Source organism: Seriola aureovittata, chromosome 23 (genome assembly GCF_021018895.1).
Source record: "Seriola aureovittata isolate HTS-2021-v1 ecotype China chromosome 23, ASM2101889v1, whole genome shotgun sequence".
NCBI lineage: Eukaryota > Metazoa > Chordata > Actinopteri > Carangiformes > Carangidae > Seriola > Seriola aureovittata.
Window position 1 is genome coordinate 7,025,804 of NC_079386.1, and position 25,541 is coordinate 7,051,344.

Below are 25,541 nucleotides of genomic sequence, written 5' to 3' on the forward strand. Positions count from 1 at the left end.
TTTCTGTATGTTTGTCTTTACCTTTACATCACCAAGTTGTCCCCATGGTTATCATTTTTATGAGTATGCATGAATAAGAACAATAAACAAACAATAAAATGTCCTAGTTTACCTCTCTAGACAAAAATGCTTCTCTCTGTTTCATTTATGATTTATTCCTTTTAGTTTTATTCTAACCCCTATATCCTGTTTCAGCAAGATGCTTATAATAAGCCTTTTATTTTTGGCTTTTATAGATTTCTTTGATAACTGCTTATATCATAAAAGGTTGAGCAGACACAATCAATTTTTCAATTTCAACTTACTTTTTTGATATGACATGTAAATGTATCTGTGTTGCCAAAGCACATAAATGAAAGTGGTAGATAAAGAAAGCTTTTAATGGTTTACTACTTTTGGAAAAACATTTGAAGTTAATGTATCAGTGTTTTGGAGGCAGTGAATACAGACGAGTTCCAAACCTTTTGTATTCATTATTTTATATAATGACTCCTTTGAATTTGCACCTCAGTTTCCAGACTAATTGGTTATTCACATGGTAATGTATGTGGAAGTGTGGAATGATAAACTAAGCCAATATTGACACATGGCCATTATTCAATTAAGAACTTTATCAGATCACACTGTTCAGCTAACTACATTATTCCCAGTCATTTTGTCTTATCAAATTCTCATCCCCACTCATGATATTTATGCTATTTTTTTGTATTTGTATATATTATACTCTGCCTCAGTACAGATGTTTCAGGTCAATCCTCCTCACTGCCACTGGTTAATCCTCTGTGCTCTCCAACACAGCCAGAGTTTGTATTTATTGTCATCACACAAGGCCGTCCATTCACTTATTTAATTTGCTGAAGGCATATCGCCTTTACCGTGGTTCTGTGTAGTTGGGCCTTACTGTGGAACTTGCTAATGGTACAAGAGGCTTTTATTCTATAACTGGCTGCACTTGGGGACAAATGTTGCTGCAGGCTCTTTAATTTGTTTGAGTGAAATTAGTATACAATAAATTTCATAAACCCTCGAGGGTCCTCATTCAATCAGTGTTTCCTTATGTTTTTAAAGTGGAAGAATTATGTGAGGAAAACAGTCAAAAACATACAAAAAAAAAAAACTAGGGCAAACTTGGTTTATATAAAAACAGCCTGTGCATAGACACCAAATATTTGACTCTTGACTCAGAAAATGTTCAGTTATCTTGTTTGTTGCTAAAATATGTTTATCTGCATAATATGAAAGGACTTCCAGCTCTGTGAATAGGCAGCCACTAGAACACACTAATATGTCATGTTATATGTTAGTGTTTTTCAATTTGGATACTTGTCTTTTAATCGCTGTTTTTCTGTAGCATCACTTTTCATGAATATGCAAATAGAGAAGTGATTTGGTATTCTTTATCATTGCGTTTGTTTCAGCCTGAATTTGCAGGAGTGGATGAGTAAACGAGGGAATGAAAATGATAGATTATTTGAGCTGAAACCTACAAGCAGTTACTTTAATCTGAAATATTTAAGTCTTAAACATTTCACACAACATAGTGGGACAGGAAAAACATTTCTTTTCATATGCAGTGTCTTTTAAAGGGCTGTAGTCCTGAGAAGCTGGAGCCCATGAAGACTAGTTACTATTCTGAGTCTGGTAACAAATTGGTGTCCTATTTAAACAAAGTACTGGGAAACAGATTCATCATCATCAGTGATAAAGTGACTCATATTGTCTCATCATTTTATAATTTAAGGACACAAGCGTAGCTGTCTAATTTCAAAAATACCAACATATTCATGAAACAGTATTAAAAACATGACATTAGCGCCAATCCAAGGTATCAAGAGTGGATCTGCTTCTTCCACCAACACATTTCACACCAGGCTGATGCATAATTGTCCTTCTGTTTGGCCAGAATGCGGATACCAGCTAATTGAGACATTAACGAGATGGAAGCCAAGACGGTGTCCAAAATCTAGGCTTGCTTGTTAATGTGTGTGCCTTCTGTGTCTCATTCACACTACAAGGCAGAGAGGCTTCCCAGTTATCTGAGTGTGTTTATGTTTGGCACAGGGTGGGGTGCAGGGACACAGCCATCATCCCCACCTACTGTGTCCGTTTACTGCTTCATTTAATATGTGTCCAGAAAACAACAAAGAAAAAATACTTTAATACATTTTGGCTATGCATTATACCGTGCAAGGTCCTGAAGCTCAACTCAGTAAGTGTCATTTGAGCTTTACATTTAAATAAATGCATTCAGATGAGGCAGAATTTAAGGGATACAACACATGGAAATGTAAGAAAATAAATTCTCTCTGTCCCTCTCAGATTTAAATTCCTTCTAATAATAATTACTGAATAAACATTTGCATAATATATTTTTATTTTTGTGTGTGGGAGCTTATGTAGATATGAAATGCATGTAGATATGTGTGAATGTGTATGTTAGAACGGTGGTGACAGAATGACAGTGATTTTATATTTATTTATTTTTTCCTTTTTCATAGATCAGGTTTTTTGGATAGCTGTTGCATTGCTACAATGCACCAGTTATTTAAAATGATTTTTGTCATGGCGTTTATAGTTGTCACTATGAAATACCAGAGATGTACTGGTTTCATCTGAATGAGCCAGAGGTTGGAATGGAAAGGAACTTATTAGTTGAGTCGAATTCGCATTGTACTGACTTATCGTGAAGCTGTTAATTAGTCACAAAAGTGCTCAAAACTCATGCTGGACATCTTTGCAACCATGTATAAACTATCTGCTCATGTGAAACAAAAAAGTTACTCTTTAAGATCATATAACAGTGATCTGGTTGCCTTTGACTTGGTGCTTCTACATGTTCCATGACCTTAGAATACCTTCTAATCTCTAAAAAGTGATATTGCTAATTTATCAGTTTGGTTTGAATATATAAAACTTGCTTTCCTACTTACTTCCTCAGGAGCCATTGTTTCAGCAACATCAAATTATAACTCAGGTTTCTTTTGTTTTAATCCAATTTGTTTTTGCTATTAAGAGGCATCCATGAGGAGTTGTTTTCTTTTCATACATTACAGATTAATTTGCCTAAATGGGAGGTGCTGGAAAAATCCTCACATCCACTGAAACGCCACATCCTCCCCATCTTGATTTGAGACCAAGAATAGCTAAAGATGTTTATATTGAATAAATAGCTTCACTGTTCTTAAAATGTGGTTGAATGTTCTCCAAGTTGACATCAAGGGAGATTCAGATCTATTCACACCATGTTAACAGCTTCAATCGATGTATTCACCTCATCGCCTCTCTCTCTCCCTTCAGTGTGGACCTGGTGCATGCCCAGCTGCATGTTTGTGAGGGCCGCAGCCTGCCAGACCTGGGCCTCAAACAAGACAAGATCAGGGTGAATGGCTGTGCTATCCAGTGCAGAGTGACAACCGAAGACCCAGCCAGAGGCTTCCAGCCAGACACCGGCAGGATTGAGGTAGGCTCTATCTTAAAATAATAAACATTTCAAAGTAGTTTTCAAGTGATTTCTGATCAAAGGGGAGCAGAAAGACCTCTTGTCGTAATCAAGCCCTGGTACCTTATACAATTACTCCTTGTCCTGCCCAACATGTGGCCCATCCCATTTGGGTTTAAAAGTTATAGCTTTACATCCAACACAAAAAATATGAACTTGAATGTGCAGAGCTGAAGGCAAATGCACTAAAAAGCCAACTTCCAGTAACCCACACAACAACAACAAACCCCCCCCCCCAGCAAAACAGTAAAAACAGCAACCAACCAAATAAGGGGCATTTTTTCTAATTTCCCAGGTTTTCTCTAAATAACTGGCTGTACCATAGCTACTCTACGGATGTAGGCTATACGTATAAACCTGCTAATGAGTGCCTATTTTGGGCATCATTCTCCTCCCTTTCTGCTTCCCCTGCCTGTTACCATTTTCAAAATCCCCTTCGCTACGGGAAAAAACTACCTCCAAGCAACCTACAAGCTGAAAACCACAAATTTTGATTGGGATTTGGATCGTGCAATCACACAGTCGACATACATCTCTGCTGTCTGTTGCTGATAGTACTCAACCCCCCCATGTGCAGAAGTTTCCCTCTGACACTATTTTGCAGGGGTACTGTTGCTGCATCCTGGGCTTAGCACAGCCTAAGATGATTGTGATTGGTTTAAAGAAATGCAAAGTTGCCAGGGCATTTTTCCTCTTTAGCAGAATGATAATGAGTGCAGCCACACAATTCTCCAGTCCTGACACAGCGCTGTGGAGATACGTTCGGCTATGTGAAATTAGTAACAACTCTGGCGTTGGGCATCATCCATGTTTTGTATCTTCTTAAACAACACATCATGTGGTTCCCAGTAAAAAGAACCACAGAAAACTGAATCAAACTCATTTTCTTTAGCTTTGTGATGGCACCTTGAAAACATTCATAGCAGATTCTTCTCCTACACTGACATACTGTCCATTTTCAACATTGAGTGGTAAATTGCCAGATCCCCGCTAGCACATTAAGCTCTTTGCTTCTAAGATTTTTTTATACAACATAATTGAAATGTATGCAGTTTCACTTTAGTTCATGTGTCATATAAAAAGCTTACAAAGCAACATGGCGTCACATCCAAATGTCAAATGTAGGGTACATTTGATGTTTAGGTTTGTGAATGCACCATACCATTAGCTTTTAAGAGATCATGTTTTATATTATGATATAGCATTACCAAACATACATAAAGTGTTTATCCTCAGTGGCATCTGTAGTACAAGCGCCTGTTTCATATTACAAGCAGTCCCATAATTCAGTGATGATAACAAGCTTTGCTTTTATGGAACTTTCTGCTAATCAGAGATAATAGAATGTCTTCATCCAAGTGTGTGTGCATACACTGTATGTGACACATGTGCACACAGTCACAGCTGCAGAGATCACCCAGGGCTTGAATCATAGTCTGTCACACTGATTCATAAAGTGGCTTCTATTGCTGCAATTTGCTGCAAAAACATAGACTGCCATATGGGGTCTATGAGTGGGATGACATGAATTCCCTCTGTGCATGTGTATTCCTGCATGACTGAATGAATGCATGTTCATCTTCATCTCTCTCTCTCTCTCTATATATATATATATATATATATATATATATATAAAATGAGTTTTGTTTATAAATGTTTATAGATGCTTTCTGTGTGTGTCTTCAGCATTTTTTTGTACATACTTGGTGTGGCTCTGAGTATTGACCGTATCCATGTGCCTTTTTTGAGTGGACCAGTGACTTTCCTTGGCAGTGTTCACACATGAGAAGACACATAGGTCACTATAAGAGTACTTTATGTATCCAACCACAGGCATGTATCCTGTATATCTACACACCATATATGCCATTGCTCTTTGTGTCTCTGCAAATCTCTCTCTAACTGATGAGGTCTGATCCCTGGATGCTTTTCGCTGTCAGGTCCTTTTGCCCTTCACCCGATACTGTACACTCACCCACCCACCCACCCCTCTACTCTATTTTCTCTCTCCCATGCTTTATTCTCTGCCTTTCTTTAATGTGTTTCTTTTTGCCCATTCTCTGTTAGCTTTTATGGCCTGTAACAGTGTCACAAAGCGCTTTACAAATAATTAAATTGGTAATGAAAGCCAGCTTGAATCAAAAAAACATTGCAGACCAGAATTAAAACAAGGTGTTTAAAAAGAATAAAACAGCTACTTACCAGAATAAAAACAAATCACGCCATTTGTAAAAGATAATGTTAAGTGATAATGGTGATTTTGACCTCAGCTGAGCACAGTGCTTAAAGTGCCTTGGGGGCCCAATGACTATGGCTGGGTTATGTTTGGTTTGTAGCCTAGATTCTACTAAATGTGGGAGGAATCTGCTTGAGGGAATAAAATGGAATTAATTCCTTCAACAGTGCAGAAAAGCTAAAAAAAAAAACAAGTAATGTAGTGTGACATGCACAGTTTCCTTCAGTAAGGTGTCAGAAATCTACAGTTCAGCAGTGCACAGGAGTAGACGGGGGGAAGCTGATCACTGTTATGATAATATTGTCTGCATGTCAAATTTTACAGTAATTTTTGAAACTATAAATTCCTGGAGACTGTCTGTTTTTCTCCTTCCAGCTTTTCATGAATGCTGTGAATAAAATAGTGCCAATGCCGCCTGGTGGCTTAACAAAGTGATTTTTGACTCGTTGGATGTGATTGAATTCGATTTGCACCAGTGGCTTTCCAATCAAACAAATCATCTGGTTCTGAGTGAGCGGGAGAAATAAATTGTTGTGTTGTGCACACAGATTTATTTCAATTGAATTTGACTCTGTTAATTTATCTCCCAGGGGCAGTTGTTTTTAGTCTATTAACAGTTTGTGTAGCTGAATAATCAGACCAAATATTTTTAACATAAACCTATCCATATCCATATGACCACATTCAGATGAAGCAGTTGAGCTGTAATCAGATCAGCAGCATACACATCAGATTCACACCTGATTTGGCGATGCAGGCCAAAAAATATAAGCTATTTAAATAACATCCCCATTATGTGGTCTTCTCACTTTCAGTGTGCATTACTTGTCACTGTGAAAATCACTGCTTGTGCTGTACACTGCTTTTCTCAACAAATTGTCAGAGTAGCCATGGAATAGCTTGTGACCTTTCCACTTCAAGGGCTTTCTGCCTTGTGTTCGCCTCATATTTTTCTCTTCAGATCTCTCTGCATCACTCTATTCTTCCCTCCCACTTTCCACTTGTCTCAAAATAATGCACATTTTTTCCACTTCGTCTTCCTCATCCCTCCTCGCTCTCTTGTTTAAGCACTAAAGTTTGGTGCATCTGCCCATTTTCCCCTATTGCTCTTCCCGACATCCCTCCTTTCCTTTGCCTTCATGAACTATTTAGCCATGCATCTGAGCTATGAAACATGCTAACGTAGCAACAACCCCCTACCATCATCATGCAATATGATTGAACCAAACAAAATCAAGACAGAAAAGCATGGATGTAGGAATGCCATGTTTGAGGGACAGATGAATAAATTATTACGGAAGGGCCGCGACAAGGTCAGCCACAGTGAAAGGTGGAGGGTGAGAGAGTTGTCACGCTATGGACTTTTGGTAACTTGAATGCAACTTGGATTATTGGTTTCAACGAGTGGAGATACAGATTCCCCTGGACAGGATGCACAAATCTTAGAGAAGCAAATAGAGAGACTTTGAAGGATGCTGCAGTGGCATCAACCTTTGAACCGAAACTCATCCGTCACTTGCTCAGTGTGGTCAGTTCTGTGAACAGCTGTGTGTCAGCATAGAGGGCAGGAGTCATACACTGTATTGGAGAGGCTTGTTCATTCATACAGCACAAAAATCAGGTAACTGGTAAGTGATGCTGAAGTACTAGTGCTTTTGCAGCTTAGAAAGCCTTGAAGAAATGAGGAAGACACCAGAACAGAAGGAGAGGTGGCCAATGTTGGAATAGGCAAGGAAAAGAGATGAAATGGTATAGCTCAAGAAATCCAGACAGGGAGGAGAAATATTTTTTTTTACTTTATGTGGAGACAGTAGACTGATGGGTGTCTGTGCGTGAAACAGAAGCAAAGACCTAACAGGTCTACTCGGTAATGGGTACACCTTTGTTTCACGTCTCTTTGACTTCATTTTCTGTTAGGGGAGAAAGGAAAAATTAAAGAGTCATATGAGAGCTATCCATCCTGTTCTCCTATCTCCTTTTAATGGAGCTTTCAGAGCAGGTGAAGGAAATAGGTGCAGAGAAGCAGAGCAACAGAAGCAAACAAGGTAGGATAGATTATTTGCACTGAGAGAAGTACAGCAATATTAAAAGCAACCATTACTCAGCTTTTATTCAAAGGTCTGACCCACAATTGCAGTGTCGCGCCCCCTGCTGTTGCCTTGTGTCTGCATTACGACTGTCTGGTACTGTTTATTGTAGTGCAGACAGTTTTCTGTTCTCTGAAAACTAAACACTTTTCAATCAATTCACACAGAATACATGGTGTTAACCTGACATTAAGGTGGTGAAGCATCAAGTTTTATCATCAGTTGATAAAACAGTCTCACCGCAAGGTTGTCTTCGTCCTAGAATCCTTAAGTTACGATATTAAAAAGGAAATTGGCTTAGGAAAAAACAATATATTCAGCTCCTGATGTCACAGAGCTGCAGTAGTGACCAAAACTCAGTCATTATCATCTAGACTGGATGATGGGCTGTAAGAATAAGGTTCGACATATAATAGCATTGTGTGAAACAGGCTGCAGCCACTTTGATACATTTAGAGTTGTAAAATCTTTCCTCTTAGTTTTGTTGTTTGTAGTTCTGATGTAATGAACAACCTAGTTATTATTACTCATCATTACCCAGTCTTCCTGAACAAATATTTCATCTTTTCAGTAATACCTGCACGCACCCCCACCAACACAGTCCCTTGCATGTCTGTTTACAGTTTGAAAGCCAAGTGAGCCAGTGCACCCTTATGGCTGACAGATGTGTTTGTTAATGAATGATGGTTTGCTGGATTGTATAAGATCTTGTGTTAAAATGGACCACCAGCACAACCGCAAGTGTATTTTGACAAAAATTAAATATTGGTTCAGTTCACTATGGTTGATAATTATAAGTCGAAATTCTAAATTCTATACATTTCTAGGATTTTTTTTTTTTTTACACTTGGAAATTACATTTTGATTAAAAATGTATATTAATTTTAATAAGCATACTGAGGAGAATAATTAGGACTAGGAAAAAAAGAGTAGTTTTTAATTGACAGCTGTTTAAGTGAAGGCTCTTTGCTGCTGCTCTGGCAGCTAAACACTGTCTGGTAAACATGAGAGAAAGATTTGCATGTGATGCAAATCATTAGAATATCATAACAAGTTACTAGTATTTTTCATGACACCTTTACAGTGAAAAAGCACTGACTTTGGGTAATGGCATGACTTGAGTTTTTTTCTTATGCTTTACATTCTTGGCCTTTTAAGTTGCACTTATATCAGGTTTAACAGATGTTTACATTTTACCATGTGAAGCAACACACCATACAGCAAACAAAATACAGTGTTAAGGCAAAAGAAGACGGAGAAAAGAGGTGTATATAGGGAAAATTATAACACGAAGGTTTGAAGTGAGGGATGGGGGGATGGAGGGAGAGATGAGGATGAGGAGTGATGGATGTCATAGCATGAGGGTAGCTGCAGCGCTGTTGACAGAATGACAGGGAGGGATGGACTGCGTGCTTTGGGATCAAGCAAGCAGGGAGGGAAGGAGAGGGGGAGAGTATTAATGCAGCACCTTGACATTTTGTATTTTAATCTATTTTCCTTCAGCAGGCACTTGTCACATTCAATGTATCCGCCATCCTTTTGGTGGGTAAGCTCTGTTATCAGTTTAGCTTTGTGTGATGTGAAGCTGATTCTTAAGAAGCATGGGTGGAAAAGCCTTTATTCCTATATTCTGATAAGTGGATGATGAAGACAATCTACTGAAGCCCAAAATCATGATACTCCTGCGGGAATGTTGTACGGGAATGTTGTACATTGCAGGGAAAAACAGAAGAGGGTGAATTTGATATTTCAGCACAGAAGTAAACGAGTGAAGGAAGAGAGTGTGTGAGATATTTGTCTTTGTCTGTATCTGATAGCATCAACAAGGGAGCAGCAATCACCTTTCTGTCTCTCCATCTATCTGCTGATCTATCCATCAATCTTTTTTTCCACAGATGTCTCCATTCATCTGTATAAATCACTCCATCATAATCGACCATTTCTCCCTGCCTCCCCTTTCTTTTTCCTCCTTCCTAACTTTCCATCCTAACAAACCTCTCTTCATTTTTACCTTTTTTTCCTACTAATTTCTCATTTCTTATTAGATTTATATCCAGATTTCCCTCCCTCCCTCCATATTTTCATATTTCACCCATTCTTAACCTCCTAACATCCTACCATATCTTCTCCCTCCCTCCTTCCCTCCCTCCCTCCCTTATTTTGTCTCATCTTCACCTTCTTTCTCTTCCTTGTCCCACCTTCTGTCTCCACAAAAAGATAAGAATAAGGCCAAATCCTGCTGGTCCTCTCTCCTCCCTGTGTTCCTATTATCCTCCTCACCACCTTGTTTCACTTCTTCCTTTTCCTCCTCCCCTGTTTGCCTTTTCTTTTTCCTTCCTTCCCACTATCATGTGCTATTCAGTGGACACTGTCTGTCATCCAAAGCAACCCATGTAGCTACAGAGGTTTGAAAACCCTTACGCTGGCAGCATTGGTAGCCTGGAGGGAGGTACAAGACCTCGCTTCTTCATCTTCTCCTCCCTCTTTCATTTCCTTATCTATCCAAATTTGAATATCAGAAAAGAAACTGTCATTCTGCAATTCATCCCATAAATCAGTTGTCTCTTCTACTTCCGAATCTGTCTACTAGCGTAACTCAAATCTGTCTCTCTATTTCCTCTATCCCACCCCACCATGCATCGTTCTCTTGTTTGTTTCTTTTATTGGAACACATTTGCATGCGTCACTCAATGTGTTAATAATACATTTTACAATGCTGCTGCTGTGTGTGTGTGTAAGCTTGTCTATTTCTTTGTGCGTGCGTGAGTGCATGAATGTGTGTGTGTGTGTGTGTGTGTGTGTGCCCCATCCTCCAAAGAACAATTTTGAGTTTGAAAATAGGTTGAGTCCTAATTAGAGGAAGTGTGTTTGTCTTGCTTTGCACATCTTCATAAATACCTTCATTTGCACACCATAAACACCCTGCACCCCACGTTGGTTCCAGTTGACAGCGCCATGATTCGTCACTATTATCCTTCATTTTCTTCATTTCCATTAATAAAGCTATAAGTCACTGATATAATTGGTGGTAATTGACCCTGGATTGTTTTGTTCTCCTTAAGTTTGAATTTCTGTGAAAAGTCCCAATATCTACATCAGGATTTTAACAACCAACATGTTTTCTATGGGTCAAACAAACTCTGGTGCTTTGGCTAGTTAAGTGTTATTCATTTGGGCTGATGTGAATGTGGTCATCAAACTAACAACCAGACTCAGGCTGCCTTAAAAGACAAGTCTGCACTCTGGAGTGAAAGGAAAGCTCAGGATTTTATGTTAGATATGCAATTTTAGCATGAATCTGCTGATCATGAACTTTTAAGTTTACTGATCTGTTCAAACAATTTATAGCCTATATTTGTACAAGAACATTCATCTGGTAACACGAATGTGTGTCACATTGTGAGCGTGGGGAATTTTCCCAGATATATCAGCAAGTGAAAAAGAGTTAAAACAGATGTGTCGGGCTTGTGTACTGTTCTAGCTATAGCGGTCAAATAGTAACTCTCCTCCCATAATGTTACAGAATTCAAAGCCTCTTTTGCCCTCCTTCTGTCTGTTGGTCAGCAGCTATGATATATGAGGTCCAGCTGCAGTTTTGAATAATAATGCTCATTATTTCATGAGCTCTTTGTGACATCAGGATGATAAATAGACACATAAATTTTCAGTACAGTACAGCATCAGTACTTGATTTCCCTATGTTGGATCATGTAGTGATAATGATCCAGGGTCGGCAAAACTGTCCAGTCAATGACACAACTTCATGTTTACTTTTTGAGCTCTTTGTGAAAGACCAATAACACATCATTTTTTTGTTTCTTGTTCTGAAACAAATCAAACAAACTACAGGTGTGAAAGCACAAAACGAAAAACTTGTAACGAGTAGCAAATACACAGAAATCAGTAATGTAGACAGCGTGAGGGACACACACTGTTCGCATGCCGCCTTGTTAACTCTGGTAACATCCAGGACCCCTGACCAGGTGTTAGATCACCAGAAACACACACCTGCAGGTGGGCGAACCGCCAGCACCGCAGGCACACACACACACACACACACACACACACACACACACACACACACACACACACACACACACACACACACACACAGTCGTACAGGGTGTAATTTCCAAAGAAACCACCCTTTGACCTTGAGAAGGTCATGCGTGGAGAGCCTTCAACGTGAGCAGACTTACTCCTGCAGTGTGTGTATCTGTGTGTGTATTTCTACAGAATGAGTGCTGGTGTGTGACGGAGGAAAGAACCATTATGTCTCCTTTTTGTGTGTGTGTGTAACCATCCTGGTGTTTTTTCACATAATCTCTGGTCAAATTTCATCTATTTTTGAGTGTGATACATTGTTCTACCCCTCCCGTCCCCGCTACATCTCTGCCACTCATTGCCATGGTGATTATGAGCTCGAATTAGCCCAGTATTTTATGGAGTGACATTTCTCCCTTTCCTCCATTAGTGCACTCTCTACTCAATTTGCTGCTCGTGCATTTTGTGGTTTTGTCCAATTATTGTCTCACTTTTTTCCCTTTTCCCTCTTTTCTTCTCTGCCTCTCCGATACCTATTCATCTTCTCTCCCCTCTCATATACATGTTGTCATATCACTTGTAATTTCATGTATCAAAATAGCCAGAAAAAATCATTACTAATAATATACAACCTGCTAAGAAATCATTACTAATAACATGGAGTCAGACACAGTTTAATCATAAATATTTGACATTTCAACACGCTGGGTAATGATTGGTGTTTGAGGTTTTGGTCTTTATTTTTTTTAAATTGCTTTGCACATATGAGTGACTACAGTGAGCCTAGTTTTTCATCCTGTTGCTGCAGCTCATCCAGGAGACTCTAATGTGCTTAACACTAAAATCTATTGTCATTCAAAGACCAAAGCTTACTGAAAATTGGGAAACATGCATGAGTGCACACTCTGAAATGCTCTGTCACACTCTCAATTTTCAGTTTAACTGCTCCTGGTTTCACGTGGCATAAAGGAAATCCCAACTATTACAGGCAATCAATGTAATAGATTTTTGGGGTCTTTGCTATTACTGGGTCTTCATTTACTTGCAGTGATACAGAACTCCTTCCAGTGATGAGAGTAGTAATGATTACCTGTTTCAATTTTTGGAAAATTAGAAAAAGTTGAATAATTCCTATAGGGAAACTTGTCTGTTGCAGCAGGGAACAGTCAATGGAGACATCTCACACGGGAATATAACAGAAAACAAAGTAGAGCAAATGAGTTTCATGGTAACATTTTCAAACAGAAATTCCACCATGTAGATATCAGGAGGAGGACTGGAGATCTGCAGGCTGTTCTACACTGTTTCCATGTGTCATAAAGATACTGCAATAGATTTTTGAGATTATTGTTGTTACTCGGTTTTCATTCACTTGCAGTGATACAGTACTTCGAGTGATGAGGGTAGTAATGACTATCTGTTTCAATTTTTGTAGTATTGGCACCATCGATGCACAAGTCCAAACCTAGCTTTATTTGAATGCTATAACTTAGTACAAACTTACTGCACAAGGCAAGTTAGTTACAATATTAAGATATAACTTTTGGGAAGCTTTTTATGAAATGGTAAGAGAAATGTTGGGTCTAACAGTAGACGAGCTGGAGGGGATACTTCTGGATATTTACATTGTAATAGCCTACATCTTTACATTTCTGATGTCACTGAGTTGCAGCTCAATATTATGGTACAGAGTGAGTGTTGGTGATGAGGGCACAAGTGTGATCTTATGTAGCATTAACCTTACATAGGAATTGTTGCTTAGTTGCTTGTTTAAAAAAAAAACAAAGAAAAAAAAATGTGATTCAGCCACCTGCACTTTAGTAAATGACATTACAATAGAATCTACTGATAAGCGATATTTGAATTGAATTATTGAGATAATGTTAATAATGTTAGTGTTCACATTTTAGCTAGTTCACATATAATGACATTCTTTATTTAAAGTAAAATGGTATACAGGTATTAATATAGTAGGTATCTTAATTTCCCTCAGTATTTACAGTAATGTCTTGCCATATTTCTCAAATGATGCTGCAGGTGAGAGATCATTCTGTATCAGTGGGGGAGTTAAGTTGTTGTGGATGTAGAGCTGTTTCAAGTGAAGAAGGTGCTGAATTTAATTTTAAAATAACTTGTCTGTAGCAGTTAGACTTCACCTCCACTCAAAATTACAAACAAAACATTCAGCAGGACTGAAGTAAGAAGCTAAAGAGTGGTGTGTGTATATATATATGTTGTCATTTCTTCACTGCTTACAAACAGTAGCTTGAAGGTAATTTCTGCAGCTATTTTCCCTTCCATTTCCATATGTTTATGTCCCCTTTTCACAGTAAAAACCAAATATAACCCAGTCTTCAGAAACAAAATACAACAGTTACAACCTAATCCTAACTCTCTGAATTAAAGAAAAATAATCCCCTTCACTCAGTTCACCTTACCTGTGCTGTTTTTTGCCCTGTCTTTTTCGGTTTGTACTCCTCATTGAATCATCCAAAACTTATCACACTACTATTTTCTATTTGCTTCAGCCTTATTTTAAAGATGCTACAACATTCAGATGAATCCTGCTCTCTCCATGTCTACAGTATCTATTTCTGTGTGGTAATAAATTTAGAAAGGTTCACAAAAAGCCCCGTTTGTGGCCATAAAGAAACCACTGACGTCTTGTTTTCATTTACTCCACCACAAGAACATTAACCTCATCTCTGCCCACATATTATCTCTCAGTAAAACTCCATGTACAGTAATGGGTGACCTATCTATACTGTATCTCTCTATGCCCTGTTATATCTTTTTTCCCCATTATCCCTTTCTCCCTTTTTTCCAGAGCCATTTCCATCTGTTCTCCTCACTTCCTGCTCTCTCAATTTCCTTCTCTGTGTCTATATGTATATATATGAGGCCTAGACTTATACGCAGGTGTGTGGGAAGATTAATGTATGCTACATGCATGTAGAAGTGAGTCTGCGTGCATACAGGTGTGTTTGTGTGTCTATAATTGAATGTCCTCGCTCCAGACAAACCTCATCCCAGTCTCATATTCCTGTCGTTTATGTTGTTTTTCCAGCCGATCGACTCTCTCCTCCCTTCCTCCTAACTCTTCTCATTTATCATTCCTCCTCTGTTTTCACTTTCTTTCTGTTCTGTCGCTATCTTTCCCATCTAACCTCTTCCAGTTCATATTTTCCTCTGCTCTAGTTTTCTTTGTAGTTATTATTCACTATTTCTCTCTCCGTCATTTCTCGTTTTTCCCTCGTGTACCATTGTCTTGTTGCACTTCTCCCTGTGGTGTGTTAGTTGATTGGATTTTGCAGCTTCATATTTCTTTCCATGTTTTCTTTCACCCTATTTTCACATTGTTGTCTCCCATCTATTTTTTGCCTCCCTCTCTGTCCTCCCTGATTTCTACTTCTCTTGGTTTGCTCCTCGCTTCTCTCTCATGTTGCTGATTTGTTTTTGCAGGTCTCCCTTCACTTTCTACGCTTTTCCTTTTCATCTAATTTTTATGCTCTTGTTCTGTCATTTTCTTTTTCAACCCCCCTCCCCTTTCTATTTATTTGTACATCGCCTATTGTCTCCCCTTCTTACATCCTTCCCCTCTCTTTCATTCCTCCCTCCTTCCATAGCTCTCTATGGAAATCTTCTCCTTATTTCTCACTTCTTAGTACCCTATTCCTCCATCCTGCTCACCCCTCCCTGACTCGTCTAAATTGGATTCCTCCCTTGTTTTCCTCTTTCTCTTTATATACACCTGGTCCCCGGTTTCCCTTTTTCACAATATACTGCTCTTTTCTTCTGCTTACACTACCCTATTTGTCACTCTCTCTTCATTTCATACCTGTGTGCTATTTCCTCCCTCCTCCTCCTTCCTGTAGTATTTCTTTCTGTCTGCACTGTCCTCTTCATGGTTCATGTCTGTATTTTCCAAGGTGTCTCGCAGACAAACTCACTGTTTATTCTGTCATTATTTTCTTTTCTCCAGTCTCTCAATTGCTTGTTTACAAATCTTGTCTCTGTGTTTGTGGAGGAAAAAATGCCTGTATGTATTCATGTGTCCGTGTTGCTGTACAGCACTGAACGGTTGAATTAGTGAGTTCCCATGTCTGCACTGTCAGTTTTAATCAGGTCCCTTGTACATTAGTGAAGACCTCTTTGCGACTCAGCATTCTTTTGCGCACAGTGTGCAAAACGGCTGTGCTTAATTTAGGAACAATCCTCGGATGTGTGTATTCGTGTGCCCCATTAGTTGTGCCTTTTATCCAGTAGGAGTGATTTCAGAGAGCAACTGACTGACTGAATAACATTCAGTCATTTTCTGAGAATACTTTTCTACCAAACTATTTTCTTTACTCTGCGTTCTTTTTTTACTAAAAATATTTCCACGGCCCCATAATTGCTGGTTTCTTTGCGTTAAAGCCGTATTTTAATAAGGTCTTTTTAGGACAGTTTGAAGTCCTCCCTGACTGCCTATTTTACAAAGACCGAGATCATGATTAACAGCACAGACTGTAGTGACTGTTAAGACAAAAATAAAAGCGTCCTTGTGTAGAGCTAGTCATTTGTTCTTTTCACTTATCAGAAACACAGTTTTTCTACTTTTCACCCATTAGATTTCAGCACACAGGGCTCTGATCTAATAAGAGTTGAATTTATTTGAAGAACATCACACTTGAGCAGTTGAATTTGATGGGATTCAATTTAATATGTCACTTTTTACAGACATTGCTAGACTTAAATAATGACATGTAATGTAACTTTGTTTTAACATTCAGTGTGAAACAGCACAGTAGTGAAAACCATCCAGAACCATCTTGAGGATGATATTCTGGAAAATATGTCAGATTTAAATAAATAAAGAGAAAGCAAGCTGGTAAACAAGGGCTTATATTCATGAATGATTTCACACAAAATCAAAGACTAGAAATAATATGGAATACTCACTCTATGAAACCCATATATGTGTGTGTCTGTATATATATATCACTGTCAAAACTGGCACAGCGGTACTTTGTACCAGTAAACCAACCACGTTGGCTCATTTAAAGTAATTTCTCTTGAGGCCGATCTTAGATTCTGTGACCCTCAGTTGCCAAGGCAGCATAGAGAAAATCCAGCCTAATCACAACATGAATCTGACCTCATTTTCTTAGGCAAAGTCACAACTTTTAATTGGTATTAGTGACAGCAGCCACGCGTTTCCTCTGAGAGCATGGCCACTCAGTTGGACTGGCAGATAAGTGATTCTCTGCATGTTAATAGAGAAACAGAGCGCTGAAGAAGGACTCCTTGATTGTTTTCAGCACTAGCTGTTGCAAAAGACTCCGGTGTCCAATGGTGGCCCTGCATTAGTATGACAGGAGCTACCGGATGCCATGGTTTCTCAAACGTTGAAATGAGCTGGCACATTATAATGCAGAGCTGGTATCTGTCAGTGTACTGGCTTGTGCTTCAGTCAGCAGTCTTTGTGATGACTGAAAAGCAGAATTACAGTGAATTAATTAAGTGTGTTTGACTAGTTTAACCAAGAATCCTCATGTTGGGCCAGTTTGACAGAAGTGTGGCTCAGATAGCGCACCGATTCCCCAGATAGCATCGCATTCTCTATTTATTATAAGCTTAATTATGGGGATGGAATATTTCATTAATGGTTAGAGCATAGAGTATAGATACAGCATACACTAATGAGCATTGTTTGGTCCCTCAGACACCAAAGCAGTTAGCTCCTCTATGTATGCAAATCTACCAGTATGTGTTTTCTTCAAGTGGAAGCCACTGTTCTCTCAGGATCGCTCTTGTTCGACTCAGCTCAGTAGAAAGTTTTTCCTGGTTTTAAAATAATTCAGTGTTTTCACTAAAGCTCTGCAATGTCACCTTCCAACGCGCTGACCAACTCTTCAACTTTCCTTTCACTCGTCTCTCTTTGCATAATCCCTGCTCCAGGCCCTTAGTGTCCATCATGTTTTCATCCCGCCTCTCCTTCTCTCTGCATCTTCATCACCCTTTCCTCTTCGCTGCCTTCCATCTCTCACACATCTTTATACTCTCCCTCATGACCGCCCGTGTTTCCTCAACTCTTTTCCTACTCATCTTTATTCTAGTCGCTAGCTAGTTAATTACACTTTTTTTGCGTCTACATTTTTCATCTCTCTCTCTCTTTTTTCTTTCCATTCTCTCCCTCTTGACATGCAGAATATGTATAAGAGGTTTCAGCACATGTGTCCTACATACCGACTGTCTGGCTGGAGTGGGGATGTGTGTGTTTTTGTGTGTAATGGTGTGTGTACACTTCTTTTTCCAGTGTCTGTTCACTGGAGTGTGTCTTTCAGTGTGTTCTTGAGCTGTGCGTGCATCTACAGGTTTAGTGATGCATCTGCATCTCTGTCTTCGTTTTGTATCCTTGTTTCTGCATCTGTATGTATGTCAGTATCTGTGCATGTACGTGTGTGTGTGTGTGTGTGTGTGTGTGTGTGTGAGGGTGGTTTTATCAGCTCTTGCAGATGGCCCCAGCCTCTCATCCGTTGTTCCAGTGAAATGAAGAGCCCTCTGAAGAGTGAAGGCAGAGAAGAAAGGACTGGACAGACAGACATGGAGAGAGGGAGAGAGAGTGAGTGAGGGGGCGATGACACACAGAGCAAGAGAGACAGAGGCATGGGGAGAAACGGCAAGAGGTTGAAAAGAGAAGAGGGTGATCAAAACATGGAGAGATTAAGAGGAGAGAGGGAGACCACCAGAGGGGTCTGATTACACAAAACACTGTGGGGTGTGTGAAGTGTTCATCTAACAGTGTGTCAGTGTTTGGGGGCCTGTACCATGAGGCCTTCAGAGGCATTGGTATACAGATGAATTTGAAGTTTTTGATATTGCACCAATACATATATCAGGATTGTCAGCTTAAGTGACAGTGAGTGAGTGAGTGAGAAAGAGAGTCTGTCGGTCACAGGCTACTCTTGGGGACAAATTTCACACTAAAGACCAGTTTGTCCAATTGGGGGCAGAAGCTGTGCCCAACAAAAGCTGATATTTGGGTCACTGGTTAAGGCCAAGGTCAGAGTTAGGCAAGTAGTGTTAGTAGCAGTCCGCAAAAAAAGTAATGTCCGCAAATGTGACCCAGAACAGTGTGTGTGTGTTTGTGTGTGTGTGTGTGTGTGTGTGTGTGTGTGTGTGTGTGTGTGTGTGTGTGTGTGTGTGTGTGTGTGTGTGTTTCCGTGCAAGTGGCCCTTTGTGAGTGAATTTCTCTGTGCTGCTCGCTGTAAACGTTAAGTCACATGTGTGCGTGCACATTTGTGTGTGACAGTTGGCTTGCATTAAAAAGAGGCTCTTCAAATCGCCGTGGGATACAGAGTGTTTACAATGCAGCACCCGCAGGAGAGAGAACAAACAGAAAGGAGACGGAGAGCGAGGGATAAACAGGAAGAAAAAGAACGTGTGGAGAGATGAGGTGAAGGAAGCGAGTGTGTACCGTGTCGAGGCAGGCAGCGAGCGGTTGGAAAAGGTGAATGAGGGACAAAGTGCAACTCTGCAAACCGACTTTAAACACCCAGAAAGGAAAGCAAACAGACTCCAGGGTGGTGAGGGGGAAAAATAAGTAGCAAAGAGGGAGGGGGTGTGTGTGGGGGATGCGGTTGGAAGCTGACAGGTCAAGCGAAGAGGAAATAGTGGGAAAGAGTAACCTGGGGATCAGAGAGGTTTTTGTAAACTGCTTAAGGAAGTAACAGAATAAAAAGGGGAAAGCAAAGGAGATGTTTGTTAGCATTTGTCCTTTTTGATTATTTTTCCATGTTGGGCAGTGAAATATCACTTCCCGCAGGCTCTCTGTTTTATTGGGGGAAAAGAGAGCAGTGGCATGCAGATATGAAAGAAAAGATACAAAACAAAACAGAAGTTATAATAAAATACGAACCAAACATTGGGCATATTATCAAACCCAACATTTCTTTTGTTCTGGAAATGTGCTTATGTTTTTTATTTTAAATTTAATTACTGTCGGTTAAAGTAGCTATTTTGAAAAAAATATTCCAGTGTCTTGAACACTTACACAATAAAGACTGAAGAATAAAGAATGTTCGCGGAGCCAGAGATTGAATTGATATTTCTAATAAATGATATATAGCTATTTCTGATAAATAATAAACTTTATTTGTGAAGCTCCTCACTAACACAGTCGCAAAGTGCTTTATTGAATAAAATATGAAATTTAGTAAAATATGAAATAAACTGACATCAAAGCTTGAAAAAGATAACTTTTCAAACGAGTAAAATTGAGACAACATAGGATAAAAGAAAGGCTTAAAAATGACAAAAGCAGTTGCAAAAGAGCACAATTACAATATAATTACAAAAGCTTAGCTTCATCAAAGAGTTGACGAGTCTAAATTTGAAAAACTGACTTTGCTGACACGATCTCTCCAGTTTTGTCTTTCCAAAGTCTGAGCCATGCAATTTAAGGCAGGTTTGTATGTTTAGCACCTTCAACAAGGCAATTAAAAGTACTAAAAACAGGAGACATAAAACATTAAGATATAAAAGAAACAATACAACTTAAAAAAACACATTTGAAAACTAAAAAAAAAAACATTAAAAATTAAAAGGAATAAACAGGAATAAGGCATCACTCCACATTCAGTGATATGAATAAATATCACAACTTTAATGAAATGGTAAGGGTTTAAGCCTTGATTTAAGTGACAGAGTGGAAACATTCCTCAAGTTTCCTGGGAGTTTTTTCCACATATGTGGCGCAAAGACGGCGAGCGCTGCTTCTCTGAGCGCTTCTCCATGGATAGTTTCCACCCTGCAGGGGGACAGTCGATTTTGTGGTTCAGTTGCCTTTATGTAAAAGAGTCAATCACTACTTGGTCCTTGTGTGGAATTTTGAACAGTCATAAAAGCAGCAGCCAAAAACTTTGGGGAGTCAGGTGATGCATAAAGAGTTTAAAGGTCAGTGGAAGCTAGAGCTCAGCCATGCTTTGCCCTAAAATCAATCCACAAGATTTTAAAATCAGTCCTAAAATGAACAGGTCATCAGTGGAGTGCAGAAAAGATCAATGTAATATGGAGCATATTGTATTGATCCTTTTTTCAGAATTGGCTCAGACTGTGGTAGATGTGTTTTGGATGGGCTGTATAGTGAAAACACTTTATACCTGTTCCATTTTGTGAAGAAAGTCATAGTCCGAAGAAGATGAAAATGAAGGAATTAAAATTGCATCACTGTTTCGATATGCTTAACAAACAGAAAAGGATTTCTGCAGTGCTAAAGGATAATTTGGGATGGACCAAAAGTGATGAAAAAATCTGGGAGCTCTGGCAATCCAGTCCAATTATTATCAGTACATGAAGAGTAATAAAAAGCACACTGCCCTTATATATGACATGAACCACGGTGAGAAGGGAGGAGAGGGGGGAGGAGAATGGGGGGGGGGGGGGGGGGGGGGGATAAGCTGGGGAAAGCCACCTAATCTAATTCATTTTTGAATCCCATTTAGCTGATCCATAGACATCACCAGTGACCAGATAAATTAGTCAGGCGTAAAGACCGCAATGTGCAGCACTGGGGAAACAGTTTCATGGACGTGGATTAGAGCTGGTTCTACTGGTTAAACAGATTTTTCATTGGACATAACTGAGGGCAATTAAGATAAAATTAGATGAACATTAGTAATTGAAAAAAATTTGATTTGAATAAAGCTCTTAACTAGTCCATATGTTGCGTGTGAAACCAACCATATTAATGTGACATAATTAAATAAGATGTACAGCAGATTTGACTATTGCCAGAGTTCCTCGTTTTATTCATTGTGCTCAGTGATCCCGTGACGTCCCCGTTCCAAGAGCCTCCTTCTGTTTTTGTTTTCATGCTGTATTTGCATTTGAATGCCTCCCACACAGGTAGAATTATTTCTCGTTCTCCCGCGCTCCAGCGAAACCATTGATCAGGCATTTTAAATGTCAGAACATTAATGTGCTTTACTTTCTGACACCAGAAGGGGTGTCAGCTGGAAATCAGTTAACCCCCCTGTCCATTGGTCCACTTCAGAAATATAAGGTCTATCTTCTTTTTTTATTCTTGTTTTCTATTCAGTTAAAAGATCATTTAGTTCACAGCTGTAAGAAGTTAAACATTAGTTAAACAAAAAACAGTAGTAAAAGTTCACCCGACAATCTGTGATCGAGACAGGGATTCAACAACAAAATAAACAGCATATTTATCTTGAACGGATAGCTTGAGGTTTTGGCTCCAGCCCCGCAGTGTTACCATTTGTTTTCAATTTCCATATTATCCCCATTAGCTCCCATTCACATTCTTGTCTTTACCTTTCCTTGCCAGCACTGGCTGTATAATGTGCTTGCTTCAGGCTCACAGGTTGCTAAGTGTCCATTCCTCATCACACAAAGGTTTCCACTTCACTGCTTTACTGGTGTGCCATGGAAACATCCGTACTCCACTGTTGGTGTTTTTCTGCTGACATATGTGACAATTCCTGAGGTCATGTATGAGCTGAATACATTTTATGACCCCTGGACTCTTCTCCCCCCAAAAAAGCTTCTTAAGCGGTTTATTTCAAAAACTTTTTCCTGAATTCCGGTGTAATGTATTTTTTTTCCCCAGAGCCATAATTGAATATTTAGGCTGGGTGTGAAGGTCAGAAGCCGAGCAAGTGTCCGGTGCCCTGATGTTTGGTCATGCTGAAACCAGCCAATGCCGGTGCAGTGGACCGTCGCGGGCAGTGTACAATAATAGCTTGGCTGAATGGTGATGTGTGGGTGTGATGTGGGATGAAGTCACTGACAATAGCCTAACATTCAACAGATGATGAATTAACAACTATTGCGCAGAGAAATGTCACACTAAGCCTGTTGTTATTATTTAATAACATTTTTTTTCACAAGAGAAAGACACAAATGCACTGCTGCAGAGAAAATGTTTACAGCTATTTGATGGTTGTTGGCATGTTTACAGCACAAACTACATTGATTGTTGCAAGATCAGGATTTCTTTACAGATGTTGTAGTACAGCTATAAGCTGATATGTCGACTGTGCCGCCAACTTAACCCATTTGGGGGGAATTTTATTCCTTTATTGATAGCTGACAGAAGAGAGATGACAGGAAATGAAAGGAGAGCGATACAACTTATAATAAAGATCCCCAGCTTCAGTCCCTGTGTCACACGGTTGGCATGATAACCCCAAGTGATCATTTATAAATTAATGTGTCTACCTGTAATGTTTCATCTCACAAAAAATTGTTTCCCTCTTTACCATTTACAGTTTCTCTTTCTTGATTGCTTTATTTTAGCTGGCTCTCCTTAAATCAATAAATGTGTGTGCAGTGTACCATCATAAAAATAAATGAGGCTCGACCCACAGTTTTCTATAATTTTAAATTGATCGATTTATGGATTTATTACAACCAAATAGAGAAAATGTGTAAAATTATTCTGGTAGCACACCCCAGACTACATAGGATAGAGCAGGTCTCAATACGTGTCATGAATTATAGGAATGTTTCACCTCAAGATATAAATTTTTATCTTAGGGGCACAGTCTGACATCCAGCCAGAGCTGCACTAACAAGGTGGGTCTCTGTATCATAGCCAGTCATGTTCTCTCTCCCTGCTCCTCTCCCCACTCTTCAGAATCTTTGAAACAAGCTCAGCAGGGGGAGAGGCCCTCAGTGGTGGCATTATACTTCAATAAAGTTTTCTTTGACCTTTCATTTTTACAATAAAGCAAAAATCTCAACACACCTGAGTTCATTCAGTGCCATGTAAGCCTAAAGCCAAAGTGAAGTCCTCTGGATGTCTCTGTGGTACGCTGTGAGAGGCAACGTCTGGTGTTAGCCGTGTGAGATGGTGGGGATATATAGGACTGTGGAGAAAAGAATATTCTCTTCTTTCACAAAGCTGAGACAAATCTCTCACTAGTGTCCAGTTCTATAGAAATTAAGGTTTTCCAAGCATGCTTTCTATTTTAACCCAGTGGGTGTAGATGTATTGAAGCCTTCGGTCTCAGTTTAAACCAGAGGAGCCTGCACTCCAGTTAGAATTATGCTTTTATGTGTCGAGACCTGCAGTGTACCATTTGTTTTATTTTATGTCTAAATAACAGGGTGCAGACGAAGGTGACTCAGCGTTAGTACTTTTCATGGCTCCCTATAGTACCATCACCATCATTATCCTGCTCAGATTGGATACTGTGGCTTCAGAGCAGAAGGGGTGTTTGTTTGTGTGTGTGTGTGTGTGTGTGTGAGTGAGAGTGTGAGTATGTGTGTGTGTGTTATGTGGGCTAAGACATTTCAATTCAGTTGGAGAGAGCATGATTGCCTGTGTGCATGTGTTTGTTTAAGCATTACCTAAAAGACATTTAGAGTAGATACACTGAATTTCATTAATGCCAGTTACTCAGACACCTTGCCAAGACAGTGAGTTTCTGAAAGCCACTCATAAATCTAGCATACTACAGAGAGAAAGAGGCGGGAGTGAGGGTCAACAGAGACCGGGAGGGAGAGAGGGCATAGAAAGTAAGCGAGAGAGAGAGAAAATGCTGGATGGATGCTGAGAGACAGAGAGGACAGCTTTTTGCTTCTCACTTTCTCCCCCCAGTGTGGCCATCTGTACAGAGTGCGATTAATCATCCTGTATCCCCAGACATGGCAAGCCGATGCTGTGACACTCAAAGCCTGTGTGTGCGTGTGTGAATTTCGCACTTGTGTATGTGTTTGTGTGCCTTTTGTTTGGGTGTGCATTTTAATTCTCCAGCCAAGTATGTGCCTGGGTGTGCATGTCTGTGCTATTTTCTACAACCATGTGTTAGCCTGCACGTGCGTGTCTGTTTCCCTTCGTGTTTGTGTGTGCGTGGGAGAAAGACACAGACAACATGTGTGCACGCATGTTTGGCATTTATGACGCATTCTATTTGTTTACCGTTGTGCCGCCGGCGGTTACGGCCAGTCCCCGTGACAACCAGGCATCATTGATGGTGTTAATTAGCAACATGTCCCAAATGATCTGCTTGACTGGAGAGTAGGAAAGGAGAGAGACAAATGGAGGAGGTGTAGGGGACAGTATTTCGGAAGAAAAGAAGGGATGGAGGTATGGACAGACAATGTGGTCTTCCAAAAAGTATGATCATATATAACAAATTGGCATTTGCAAATAAGTTTTGTAAATGTCCTGCTGTTCAATTTCAATGAACTTGACAAGGTTTATATTGAATGTATCTGCAAACATTTATACAGTATCTACTCTTGCCCTCTAAAGCATGATTGTTTTTTTATGGTTGTGTTCAGGCAAATCAAAGCAAAGGGTTCAATCAATAGGGAGACAAACATGAGACGGGACTTACTGACTTCTTCAATCCAAAATCACAATCTCTCCCCAGAAATAAGTGTTTTAGTACCTTAAGTCCAACAGCAACTGAGCTTTGTATATTCAAACTGTTCAACTGACCCTTTCTCTGTGACTTCTGTGCAGCACAACAATGTCACACTTCCTTGATTGGGAAGAAAGAAAAAAAAAAAAAAAACTTTCCCAGTGAATGTAGTCCAAGCAGAAATTACTTTTCATGCATGAATTATAAAAGCCCAAGTCATTCCATCATTTTTTTTCCTGTTTTTTTATCCTTTGCACATGAAAAAAATATTTTAAATTTTATATTTTAGCTTTAATATTTTT

The 25,541-nt window shown here is 39.5% G+C and overlaps 1 protein-coding gene across 1 annotated transcript in view; it reads left to right on the forward strand.

Annotated features, from left to right (window-relative positions):
- LOC130164121 (pyruvate carboxylase, mitochondrial-like) overlaps positions 1–25,541 on the forward strand; it is a 293,836-nt gene that overhangs the window by 83,833 nt on the left and 184,462 nt on the right. The window contains exon 11 of the mRNA XM_056368580.1: positions 3,298–3,460. Within this exon, the coding sequence (XP_056224555.1) occupies positions 3,298–3,460 (163 nt within the window). The remainder of the gene's footprint in view (positions 1–3,297; positions 3,461–25,541) is intronic.